Source organism: Bufo bufo, chromosome 5, assembly GCF_905171765.1.
Source record: "Bufo bufo chromosome 5, aBufBuf1.1, whole genome shotgun sequence".
Taxonomy (NCBI): Eukaryota; Metazoa; Chordata; class Amphibia; order Anura; family Bufonidae; genus Bufo; species Bufo bufo.
The window spans coordinates 463783884-463797466 of record NC_053393.1 but is presented as its reverse complement, the minus strand read 5'-3'; the positions used below and the strand labels follow the sequence as shown (position 1 = coordinate 463797466).

General features: G+C 47.8%; 1 protein-coding gene across 1 annotated transcript in view; it reads right to left on the bottom strand.

Annotated features, from left to right (window-relative positions):
- DNAH11 (dynein axonemal heavy chain 11) overlaps positions 1 to 13583 on the bottom strand; it is a 303358-nt gene that overhangs the window by 251654 nt on the left and 38121 nt on the right. The window contains exons 10-15 of the mRNA XM_040433722.1: positions 13127 to 13243; positions 12347 to 12484; positions 12147 to 12265; positions 11793 to 11988; positions 11243 to 11347; positions 8713 to 9108 (exon numbers count right to left, since the gene is read on the bottom strand). Coding sequence (XP_040289656.1) covers positions 8713 to 9108; positions 11243 to 11347; positions 11793 to 11988; positions 12147 to 12265; positions 12347 to 12484; positions 13127 to 13243 — 1071 coding nt within the window. The remainder of the gene's footprint in view (positions 1 to 8712; positions 9109 to 11242; positions 11348 to 11792; positions 11989 to 12146; positions 12266 to 12346; positions 12485 to 13126; positions 13244 to 13583) is intronic.

Below are 13583 nucleotides of genomic sequence, written 5' to 3'. Positions count from 1 at the left end.
AAAATCATGCGGACGTCTGAATGGAGCTTTACAGGGGTGTGATCAATGACAGGGGGGTAATCAATGACAGGGGGGTGATCAGGGAGTCTATATAGGTTGATCACCACAGTCATTGATCACGCCCCTGTAAGGCTCCATTCAGACGTCCGTGTGCGTTTTGCGGATCCGATCCATCTATCAGTGGATCCGTAAAAATCATGCGGACGTCTGAATGGAGCTTTACAGGGGTGTGATCAATGACAGGGGGGTGATGAGGGAGTCTATATGGGGTGATCAACAGTCATTGATCACGCCCCTGTAAGGCTCCATTCAGACGTCCGTGTGCTTTTTTGCGGATCCGATCCATCTATCAGTGGATCCGTAAAAATCATGCGGACGTCTGAATGGAGCTTTACAGGGGTGTGATCAATGACAGGGGGGTAATCAATGACAGGGGGGTGATCAGGGAGTCTATATGGGGTGATCAGGGGTGATCAGGGGCTAATAAGGGGTTAATAAGTGACCGGGGGGGGGGGTGTAGTGTAGTGTAGTGGTGCTTGGTGCTACTTTACTGAGCTACCTGTGTCCTCTGGTGGTCGATCCAAACAAAGGGGACCACCAGAGGACCAGGTAGCAGGTATATTAGACGCTGTTATCATAACAGCGTCTAATATACCTGTTAGGGGTTAAAAAAATCACATCTCCAGCCTGCCAGCGAACGATCGCCGCTGGCAGGCTGGAGATCAACTCTCTTACCTTCCGTTCCTGTGAGCGCGCGTGCCTGTGTGCGCGTGTTCACAGGAAATCTCGGCTCACGCGAGATGACGCCAATCGGCGTTAGTGTGACCTGGGAGCGCCGCAGAAATGACGCCTTTCGGCGTTAGTGTGACGGTAAGTGGTTAAGTTCAATGTTTTGTTAATCTGAATTTTCTGTGATGGATCAGAACACAATAGTCTAAGTCAGTGAAGTGAAATGAGAAAAATATCTAAATAAAACTATTGTTTAGAAATAGAAAACAGAAAATTGGCATGTGCGTATTTATTCACCCCCTTTGTTAGGAAGCCCATAAAAAGCTCTGGTGCAACCAATTAACTTCAGAAGTCACATAATTAGTTAAAGGATGTCCGCCTGTGTGCAATCTAAGGGTCACATGATCTGTCATTACATATACACACCTTTTTTGAAAGGCCCCAGAGGCTGCAACACCTAAACAAGAGGCATCACTAACCAAACACTGCCATAAAGACCAAGGAACTCTCCAAACATGTAAGGGACAACATGGTTGAGAAGTACAAGACAGGGTTAGGTTATAAAAAAATATTTAAATCTTTGATGATCCCCAGGAGCACCATCAAATCTATCATAACCAAATGGAAAGAACATGGCACAACAGCAAACCTGCCAAGCGACGGCTGCTCACCAAAACTCACGGACCGGGCAAGGAGGGTATTAATCAGAGAGGCAGCACAGAGACCTAAGGTAACCCTGAAGGAGCTGCAGAGTTCCACAGCAGAGATTGGAGTATCTGTACATAGGATGACTATAAGCCGTACGCTCCATAGAGTTGGGCTTTATGGCAGCGTGGCCAGCAGAAAGCCATTACTTTCAACTAAAAACAAAAAGGCACGTTGTGAGTTTGCGAAAAGGCATGTGGGAGACTCCCAAAATGTATGGAGGAAGGTGCTCTGGTCTGATGAGACTAAAATTTTCCTTTTCAGCCATCAAAGAAAACGCTATGTCTGGTGCAAACCCAACACATCACATCACCCAAAGAACACCATCCCCACAGTGAAACATGGTGGTGGCAGCATCATGCTGTAGGAATGTTTTTCAGTAGCCAGGACTGGGAAACTGGTCAGAGTTGAGGGAAAGATGGATGGTGCTAAATACAGGGATATCCTTGAGCAAAACCTGTACAACTCTGTGTGTGATTTGAGGCTAGGACGGAGGTTCACCTTCCAGCAGGACAATGACCCCAAAAACACTGCTAGAGCAGATCTCAATTCAATCGAAAATCTGTGGTCAGACTTAAAGATTGCTGTTCACAAGTGCAAACCATCCAACTTGAAGGAGCTGGAGCAGTTTTGCAAGGAGGAATGGGCAAAAATTCCAGTAGTAAGATGTAGCAAGCTCATAGAGACTGTGATTGCCGCAAAAGGTGGCTCTACAAATTATTGACTTTAGGGGGCGAATAGTTATGCACATTGACTTTTTCTGTTATTTTGTCCTATTTGTTGTTTGCTTCACAATAAAAAAAAATAGCATCTTCAAAGTTGTGGGCATGTTCTGTAAATTAAATGATGAAAATCCTCAAATAATCCATATTAATTCCAGGTTGTGAGGCTCCAAAATATGAAAAAAGTCAAGGGGGGGTGAATACTTTTGCAAGGTACTGTATGTGTCTATGCTGTTTGATAGGGAGGTCGCTAGTATAAAATTCTTAAAAACAAGATTTTTGTATAACTTACCAGTAAAATCTCTTTCTCGCTCTTCCTTGGGGGACAAAGGAAACCTTGGGTATAGCTCAACTCCCTAGGAGGCGTGACACTAAGTGAAAACTGTTAAGCCCCTCCTCCAGCAGCTATACCCTCAGCCTGGAGAGAGAGACTACCAGTTGCGTGTCCAAGTAGTGAAAGAAAGACAATGACCAACCAAGTAAAACCAACAAGTCAACTACCCAACAGGGGCAACTAAACCGTAACGGTAAACTAGAACAATGGGTGGGTGCTGTCCCCCCCAAGGAAGAGCGAGAAAGAGATTTTACTGGCAAGTTATACAAAAATCTCGTTTTCTCGCCCAATTCCTTGGGGGACACAGGAAACCTTGGGACGTTCAAGAGCAGTCCAAGAGGGGAGGGACTACAGCCCAAGGCGAAAAAAACCACCGGAGGTATCAAGAAACCGCCGCCTGCAAGACCAGGCGGCCCAAAGCAGCATCCGCCGATGCATAGGTGTTTACCCTGTAGAACTTGGTGAAGGTGCGTAAGGAAGACCAGGTAGCCGCCTTACACAGTTGTTCACCAGAAGCCCTATGCCTCTGAGCGCAAGAGGCACCAACCGCTCTGGTAGAATGAGCGGTAACACCAAAAGGCGTCTCTTTGCCCTTGGTGCGGTAAGCCTCAGCAATAGCCATCTTGATGAAGCGGGCAATAGACACCCTGGACGCCGCCAACCCCTTGCGCGGACCTTCCGGAACCACAAAGAGAGAGTCCGTGCGCCGAAAGGGTCCGGTGACTTCCAGGTAAATCTTCAGGGCCCTAACAACATCCAGGCGGTGAAGCTCCCGTTCTCGAGGATGAGAAGGAGACGGACATAGGGAAGGGAGGACGATGTCCTCATTGAGGTGAAAAACGGAGACCACCTTCGGAAGGAAGCTAGGAACTGGACGGAGAACCGCCTTATCTTGGTGGAAGACCAAAAGGGGCTCCGTGCAAGAGAGTGCCGCCAATTCAGACACCCGTCGAAGGGACGTGATGGCCACAAGGAACATGACCTTGCAGAACAAAAAGTGAAGAGAAACCCTCCGCAAGGGCTCGAAGGGGTTAAACTGGAGTGCCGCGAGCACAACGTTAAGGTCCCAGGGTGGAATGGGAGGGAGATACGGGGGAACAGAGTGAGCGACTCCATGGATAAAGGTTTTGAAGGGTCCGAGAGGGGCCAGAGGGCGCTGGAAGAGGATGGAAAGCGCCGAGACCTGACCCTTCAACGAGCTGAGACCCAGACCCAAGTCCAGACCAGACTGCAAGAAGGACAAGACCGTGGGAAGTGAAAAACGAAGGGGATGAATATCCTGATTTTCTTAAAAACCCAGGTAAGACCGCCAGGTCCAGTAGTAAATCCTGGACTAGGCCGGCTTTCGTGCGCGGATCATGGTACGAACCACATCAGCCGAAAAACCCAGTCGCGTTAAAACTGCGGTCTCAATAGCCATGCCGTTAAACGTAACGACTCTAAATGCTGGTGGAAGATCGGCCCTTGAGAGAGGAGGTCTTCTCTTAGAGGCAGCAGCCAAGGCGCGTCTCCCAGGAGCAGCATTAGGTCGGCGTACCAAGGCCGGCGAGGCCAATCCAGGGCTATCAGAACCGTAGGCATGCCCTCTGACGCGATTTTGCGGAGAACCCGTGGCAGCAGAGGGAGGGGCGGAAACACGTACAGAAGGGGAAATTCAGTCCACGGAAGAACGAGAGCGTCAGCGCCGTACGCCCTCGGGTCCTTGGACCTGGACAGGAAGGTGGGGAGCTTGTGGTTGAACCTGGAGGCCATGAGATCCACCACCGGACGACCCCCAACGGAGGCAAATGGATTCGAACACGTCGGGATGCAGAGACCACTCGCTCGGGTCGATCGTCGTTCGGCTGAGGAAGTCCGCCGCCCAGTTGTCCACCCACGGAATGTAAACGGCCACAGGGCCGGAACATGAGTTTCCGCCCAATGGAGGATGTGAGACACCTCCCGCATAGCCGCTGCACTGCGAGTGCCCCCTTGATGATTTATATACGCCACAGCCGTGGCGTTGTCCGACTGGACACGAATGGGATGGCCCCGAAGCAGTGGAGTCCAATGCCGGAGCGATAGGAGAATCGCCCTCAGTTCCAGAATGTTTATCGGCAGTTTGGACTCCAATGGAGACCAAGTGCCCTGGACGGACCGGGGAGGAAACACCCCCCCAACCCTGCAGACTGGCATCGGTGGTAACCACCAACCAGGACATCGGTAGAAAGGATTTTACTTGGAGGGGAGTCCGTAACCACCAGAGGAGGGAGGTCCGAGCATGGGGAGGAAGGGGGAAGGGCCGATCCAGACTCTCCGGAGACTTGTCCCAGGCAGACAGAATTGCCGTCTGGAAGATGTGGGAGTGATATTGCGCGAAAGGAATCGCTTCGAAACAAGACACCATCTGTCCCAATAGCCGCATGCTGGACCGGAAGGACGGACGGCGGTGGAGAAGCAGGGTCCGAACAAAACGGTGAAGGAACTGACGCTTTTCCGGTGGGAGCCGAACCTCCGCCGCTTCTGTATCCAGTAGCATCCCCAGTAAAACGAGTTGTCTGGATGGGGTAAGTGAGGACTTGGGAAGGTTGATTATCCAACCGAACCGCTCCAAGGTTTGCAGCGTGAGGTTGACGCTGGTGGACGTCTGGGAAAAGCAGATCGTCCAAGTAGGGAAGTAGAAAAACGCCCCTGGAGCGAAGCAAGGCCGGGACAGGGGCAAGGATCTTGGTGAACACCCGAGGAGCCGTCGGCCAGGGCGAAGGGGAGGGCGACAAATTGATAATGGTCGTTCCCCACCGCAAAGCGAAGGAAACGCTGGTGACACCGAGCGATCGGGACGTGGAGGTAAGCATCCTGGATGTCGATAGACGACAGAAACTCCCCTTTTTCCAGAGAGGCCACCAAAGATCTGAGGGACTCCATCCTGAACCGCCGAAGACGGAGAAAACTGTTTAACCGCTTGGAGGTCCAATATTGGTCTTACCGAACCTTCTTTTTTGGGGACCACAAAAAGGTTCGAGTAGAACCCCTTGAAATCGGTCCCTTAGAGGAACGGGAGTGATCACTCCTTTTTTCAGAAGGGTGCGAATGGCTTCGGAGAAGTCGGCCGCACACTGGGGGTCCCTCGGGACACGGGAGCGAAAGAAGCGAACCGGAGGGAGGGACGCAAATTTGATTTTGTATCCGGAAGATACAACTTCAAGAGCCCAGGCGTCGGAGACGTGCGCCTGCCAGATGTCCCTGAACAGGAGGAGTCGTCCCCCCACCCGGCGCACCTTCAGGCGGGGGTCTGCTTGGCCGAGGGAGGGCGAGCAGGCTGGGACTTACGCCAGGAGGGTTGAGTCCGAAAAAAAGTTTTTTTACGTCTATCCTGGGAAGAATTAGATGACGACCAGACGCGGATCGAGGACCGGAGGTCCTGCCGGAGGACCTAAAGCGAGAGAAACCAGGACGGCCTCGGGTGGCGCTCTTGGTCCTAGGCTGGGGAAGATGGGTGCTCTTCACCCCCCATGGCTTCAGAAATGATCTCGTCCAGGCGGGTCCCGAATAAGAAGGAGCCCGCGAAGGGAAGACCAGCAAGTGACCATTTGGAGGTGGCATCCGCCTCCTAGCTGAAATGGCCAGAGCAGAGGAACGGGCCATGAGGGCACCTGCATCAAGGGAGGCCTCACAAATGAATTTTCCTGCCTGAAAAATTAGTTGGGCTAAAGCACGGAGGTCCTGAATGGAGACGTCCGAATCAAGTTCCTGATCCAGCTGGGAAGCCCATTCTGAGACCGCTTTTCCGGCCTAGGCAGAAGCAAAGACCGGCCTGAGGGCTGAATCGGAGGCGGTAAAAATGGCCTTTGTAAGAGATTCCATGCGTCGGTCCTCAGCGGACTGAAGACAGGAGCCGTCCGCCACAGGAATGGCCGTGCTTTTAGACAAGCGGGCCACGGGAGGGTCAACCTTAGGGGGAGACGCCCAAGTGGAGATGCAATCCGCGGGAAAGGGATAACAGATATCCAACTTCTTAGGGGGGGTAAAACGGGCATCAGGGCGAGACCAAGCCTTAGAGACTACCGACGAGAAGTCGGCATGGAGAGGAAATACTGTGGACGCCTGCTTGGGGCGGAAAAAGGACACACCGGCCTTGTCAGAGCTGGGAGGGTCATCGTGAATTTTAAAGGTGTCACGAATGTTGGTAATGAGATGGCCCACAGCAGAGGCCAGCTGGGACGGTAAAGCCGAGTCCATATCCCAATTCGAATCCACTAATTCTCCCTCTCAGGGCATGTCCTGTGAGAAGGAGGGGCCCGACTGAGAACGTACCCTTGGAGGTGACAGGGATGCATCCGAGGATGACACGCACTCCGCCCTGGACTACTTCTGGGGGTGCCGGGCCCTGGAGGCGTCGCTGGGAGCGAGGGACCCAGACGGGTCAACCGAAGTAGCGGACCCAGAGGGTACGGCAGGGGGTGTATCAGGCTGTGCATTTGCAAGGCGGCCCACGACATTTGTGAGGCTTTCCACAGCCTGGGACAAGGATCTTGCCCATTCAGGAGGATCTAAGAGGACAGGGGGCGGCACAGCAAGAGGCGGACCCTGTATTGGGACCTGGCATGCAGAGCAATGCGGGTCTGATTGCCCCCGTGGAAAGGGTGCACCACAGGCGGTGCAGGCGTGATACCAGGGCCCAGAGGCCCCTGAGGGATCGGACATGTTGGATAGAATGTTATGGTTGTCCAGGCTAGGGGCTGCTGGCACTAGGAAGGGGTTAGAAGTCCTACCAGACCGAAGACCTCAGGGCTGAAAGCAAACAGCAGACAGCAGGGACCGGAGCAGGAGCACGATCTTTCCTCAGGAAAAATTGGCAGCAGAGATTGCAGAGAGATTTTCTGGACTGATCGGAAGGCGGGGATAAGAGGAGAGCGGGAAGCAAAGCCTTGCCACCCGCTAGTTTAATTCGCGCGCGCGCGATTTAAATACAAATAAGGCCGGAAGTGAAAGCCCGCGGCGCAGTAAGGGCGCCAAAAGATGTCGATTATTTCCATTCTTTCCCCCCGTATACTCATGGAGAAGGGGGGCGGTATGCGGCGCAGTAATGAAAAATGTCACCGCAGAGAAGTACCGACCGTACCGGCACAAGAGTGGCGCCGCGATCTCTGTGCGGCCATCGCGCTGCCGGCCGGTGCAGAGGCAGGCTTAAGCTGCTGGCGCTTCCTGGGTGCTGCTGCTGCAGAGGGAGGAAGGGGGGGGGGGGGAGGCGGTCTGCGGCCTGTAGTGAGAGACCGCGATTCCATATGGCCAGAGTCTACCGCCATTAGTCCCAGAGCAGCGAGCCGGCACTCCGCCCTAGCCCAGTAAGGGAGAGTTTGTGCCACCCCTGCAAGTAAGCGAACGCCGCGATTCCCATGTGCGGACGTTCGCGATGCCGGCCGTCAGTGAAGTGTGCCGGCTGCCAGGTGCTGCGCTCGCGATTGTAGCCTGGAGCCTCTTCCCCCCCCCTGTCCTGTCGTGGCTGAAGAAGGACTTAGCCAGAAGTAACAGGGTCTGCTCTGTGGTGATTGGGGCCCAAGTAACATTCCCAGTATACCATAGGTGAAGGGTCTTGGGGGGTGAGCGGAGAGCAGAGAGCAGAAGGGGGGGGGGCTGGAACAGCCACTCTCACCATCCTGAAGTCTTCACCCTCTGTCCATTTCAGCAGGGTCGCCCCTTCAGCTGCTGGCACCGCAGTGGCAGGAAGCTGGAGAGGGGCTTGGCGAGTGGGCGACCCTTACGCTGGCGGGATGCAGGGCAGCTGGGCTGCCCTGGTCCTCCTTGTCTTCTGTGGGGGAGGCAGCAGTGCGGATGACCGGCACTGGTGCAGCTCGACCCCAGGAGAAACAGAGAGGTCCAGGCGTCTCTGTTGTCCCTGTGAAAAATAGTGTCCAAGGAGTGTCTTGCCTCCTTGGACACTAAGCAAAAACTGGCAGTCTCTCTCTCCAGGCTGAGGATATAGCTGCTGGAGGAGGGGCTTAACAGTTTTCACTTAGTGTCACGCCTCCTAGGGAGTTGAGCTATACCCAAGGTTTCCTGTGTCCCCCAAGGAATTAGGCGAGAAAACACATATTACAAATTACATCAGCACATTCAGAACATTGAAAATACCTTGACACATTTGAGTAATGTTTTTTTTTTTTTGTATACCAGTCGTTTGACTCAAATGAGATTTCTCAAAGACGTCACAGGCAATTTAGTAATGAAAAAACAACAAAGTACCTCAGCGAAACTGCGCAGTTTATAGCCATCATCTTGGATTGATTTATACTTTTTACTTAATCGTTCATTTTTATCTTCGAGATTGATCAGGGATTCCTTTTTATTCTCTTTTCGTGAAAACAATGCCTGCTCAGCCCAAGAATTCATAACCTGCTGCATTGCAGTTATATTGTCTTTAGATTTCTGTAATCTCCTCTCCAAATCGTAGACTACAGATTTCAGTTGAACAATGTAATCCCAGCAGTCTCCACTGTTCCATGTGTAACGTTCCTCTGCGGCACTTAGCTGTTCATTGATAGCCGCCATGTCTTCCTTAATTAAGGGGTATTCTACTTCCAGCACGGTCTTCTTCACTGCATTGTACCAATGGACCACAAGCTCCAAACTGCCAATATACTTTCAGAGAATGAAAAGAAATATTAATAAAGCTGAATAGTAGTTAAATGTAATTTAAAACTTTTGATCTCAGTGACATGTCAAAAGTTTTGATCAGTAGGGGTGCTGTACCCCTACTTATCAAAACTTTTGACATGTCACTGATGGGGCTCAGCAGCTGTTGCTGAGCCCCCACCGATCATGAGAACAAAGGGGCAAGAGTGATCTGGTGAGAGCTTACAATAGTCTTACTATAGTATCTTTATTCATGCAAACTCTTCTTCTTCTAACCATAAGTGCAATCAATTACATCTTCTGATCATTGATGCAGTGTGGACCAATACAAGCACAATACACCGCAATCAGTTTAAATGTTATATTGTCTCCGTAGCTTTTTATTTTAACAATTAGTTTAACCTGAAATTAAGTTAACTGCTTAAATGTGAAATGAAAAAAGAAAACGAAAAAAAAAAAAACCTTAAATTAATTATACCCCACATGTAATTAAGAGAGACCTGCCAGAAGAAATATAAATGCAGTTTTATTAAAAGTTTTGTCCAGCAGTGACCGGCCTCAACCAGTGATTGGGACCAAGGAGTTGTGACAGAATAGAGTAGAATGAGAGTGGTAGGGAATTAGTAAGAGAAGTTTGGTTTATTTTATTATTTTACACCATTCTAGGCCTTTAACAAATTCAATCTCTCTCTATATATTTGTCTATCTAGTACATATAGGTGGTATCTCTCATTGTGTCTATACGTGATAATGAGATAACTGCTGAAAAGTGATCCGTTCAGACCAAGAAGTGGGGCCTATTAGGCTACAGCCGATTGAGCATCCGATTGTCGGGAGGGAAGCGTTCCCTCCTGGCAACTGCCTGCTCGCTAGAAGACAATAATAGGACATGTTTTATTTTTTTGCCGAAGGGACATAGACATACAGAAACAGAATACACATGGAGTAACGTCCGTTTTTTTTTTGCAGACCCATTGAAATGAATGGTTCCGCATACTGTCCGCCAAAGAAACGGAACGGAGACAGAAAGAAAACACGTTCCTGTGCATTAGCCCTTAAAGGCTTGCTAAAGTGTGTTTTCTCAAGGAGACATGAAGTTGCTCGACATTGGTCCAGCTTCTAAAATCCATGGTGATCATTTGTTATCGCCAGGGGATATCTGTGGCCAGACATACATTTACCCTACAGTGGCATTTGTGGCTCTTATCATTTTGGCTCGTAGAAGGGCCACATGGGAAGGCACTGTCTTAATAAGACAACGACTCTAATAAACTGAAAGTACGCAAGATTAAGGAAAGCTACGTCAGCCAGACCAATAATAACTATGCTCTGTGCATGCCAACAATCATAAAGGACTATAGGTGCATTCTAGGTCATTCATGGGCTTTAAGGATCCTTGATATCTCGTATTGTTATTGTGTCTCACTTCTCTTGTAGCAATATCTAACACATAGACATGATATTAATATTTTCATGTCAAAGCAACATTACAATAGATGTAAAACTGTAATCTTTCGGATGCATTTTACTGTAATATGTCATACATTAAAAAAAAAATCTTAAAGAGGATCTCTCATCACTCCTGACATGTCTGTAGTAAATAATTGTATTTCACATTTAATAACAATTCTGGAGCATCTATTATCATGCCTCTATGATGTGTCAATTCCTCTATTATGCCCACTACAATTTCCTGAGTAGATTGCCAACTAGATGACACTGTCCAATCGCTGGCAATGGCAGACGGTGAATGGACACAGCCCTCTGACAAAGGAAGTGCTAACACCCAGTTGGCAATTTACTCATAAGTTTATAGTAGGAATAATAGAAGAGAGTAAGATCATAGAGCCATAAGAAAAGATGCTCCAGATTTGTATTTGCAAGGAGAATGCAAGTAGTCCCTAAAACAGACATGTCAGGTAAAGTAAGAAGGCTACAGTCACACAATTTCACTAACCTAAGAGTTAAGCTACATTCACAGGATTTCACGGTGTGCTGTCCACATCTTTTGCAGTCCCATTGAAATTAATGGGTACGCACCTGTTCCGCAGAATTGCAGAACGGATGCAGACCCATTCATATGGTCGTGTGAATGAGCCCTTTGATGTACTCTTTGAGTGTTACCATAAGACCTACATACCTTGTGTAGGATTTCCTTCTTTTCAAAAATACTTAATGCAGCCTTAGGTAGGTCGGTATGATTGAGTACCTGAAGATATTTCACCTCTCGTAACACTGCTACTAACTGCAGATATAATTAGACAGAAAAACAGTAAATTGCAAATGTAAATAATTTAAATGCAGTATATTAGGAAAAGGACGTTCAAAGTTGATCCAAATGAAGAGCCAAGATATTATATGAGGATGTATAGATGGACAGATGGACAGATGGACGGATGGACGGATGGACGGATGGACGGATGGACGGATGGACGGATAAACGGATGGACGGATGGACGGATGGACGGATGGACGGATGGACGGATGGACGGATAGACGGATAGACGGATAGACAGATAGATAGATAGATAGATAGATAGGATAATAGATATGAGATAGATAGGAGATGGATAAATATGAGATAGATAGATAGATAGATAGATTACAATTAAAACTGCTCCATGAGATACATTGTCACTTGTAAGCTTGATATATTTTATGTCCATAATTAAAAAAGGAACTGTATGTACCTTGGGATCAAAGTTGACACTGAGAAGGCCATCATCATGGTTACGTTTTATAAGTGGTTGGTCTAGATTGAATCTGCAAATATCATCCACTTTAGATATCCACTGGTCATATGCTCTGTCCTCATACTGATCTAGCAAAGTCATCATCTCCATATATTTCTGATAGATGGATGAAGCTTCTGGACTTTCCATGCTTCTAAGAAATGTCAGATATAAGAATAATGAGTTTGATTGAAAATGAGGGTAGTCTCATCAGATTAGAACATTTTTCACAGAAATGCAAGTGTACTTACAGGTATGGAACAGGGAAAGCGTACACAGTTACATATAATAATATATATGATAGACGCTTACTCGTGCTGGATGAATCTGAAATTTGACCACACTGTCTGTATTCTGTCCTTCAGTTCCTTAGTCCATTTCAAGATTCCAGAAAGGGCTGGCATATTTTTGTGTACAACAAAATGTTCCATCTGTAAAATAAAAAATACCTGAGTAGGAGCATACTACAGCAATTGACATGGTATACCATGTTATCTTTATCTGGTACTGACCTGTTTAACGTGCTCATCATAAAACAGCTTGCATTTGTCAAGTTCGTCACTATACATCTGGAGCAGAGTGAAATAGTTTGGGCTGAATAGATCCAATATGGTCTGTCTTTCAAGAAAATAACTAGAGATAGCCAGTAACTGCAATAAAAAAAACAATCAGAAACTACACTGAAGAATCATATACTGTAGTTCACAATAGAAAATAGAATCATGGAAATTGGAGAAGAATTATTCATAAAGCAGTAAAATTGCGAGGGAGAACTGTTATGCCTCTGGCTTGTACTCCTAGGTAAGGTAAGAAAATACAGGTTCTACAGAGTCCAGAGTTACTTAATTTTGTCCAAAGTAACTTCATTTTGATTTAACTTAAGGCCGCTTTACAGGGGCTGGGAATTGGCCAGATAATTGCTAACAAGTGTTCATAGGAACGCTCGTTAGCGATTATCCGACGGTGTAAAGGTGCTGCCAAATACTTGATGAAAGAGTGAAATGCTCGTTCATCGGGTAATATGATTTTTGTGCAGACACCTAAATCGTAGTTTGCCAGCAGCAGATCGTGCCGTGTAAAATGCCTCTGCTGCTGGCAAACAATGATACTGTATGGGGATGAGTGATGGTATTAGCAATCGCTCCTCCCCATACTGTGGAGGAGATCGCTGCATGTAAATGGTGTGGTCTTCTTCAATGACGAGCAGGCACTTGCCAGGAAGGAACGCTTACTTCTTGGCAAGTGCCTGCTAAATTGTCCCCTGTAAAGGGAACTTAATACAAAAAAATTACCTTGAATGCAGACTCTAAGCCAGAACAGTCTTTAAAAGCAAGACATATTATTGTTGCAATTTGAGTCTCAAGGTCTGAAACTGTGGCTTTGAACTCTGCGTAATCCTTTTCAAACTCCTGTGAAAAGCAAGAAAATAAATCAAACTTTATACAATCAATGTAAACATAAGTATCTTATACATATCACTAGTGGGAACATTTTTAAATGGCCACTAACGTTTCACACAACTTTGCAATAAATAGTAAAAGTGACCATAAGAAACTATGTAATATATCTTATCAGTGACAAATGTCTAATTCTCATGTTATCAGCTGTATACCTCCCAACACCTTGCTCAATGCTTTTCTCTTTGAAATTTGCAGTCCAGAACAGATCCGCTCACAGAAGGATCAGATTGTACATGTTAATACAAGCATTCTTCAATACTTCTTAGAAATGCTCCCCATAATCCTGGGG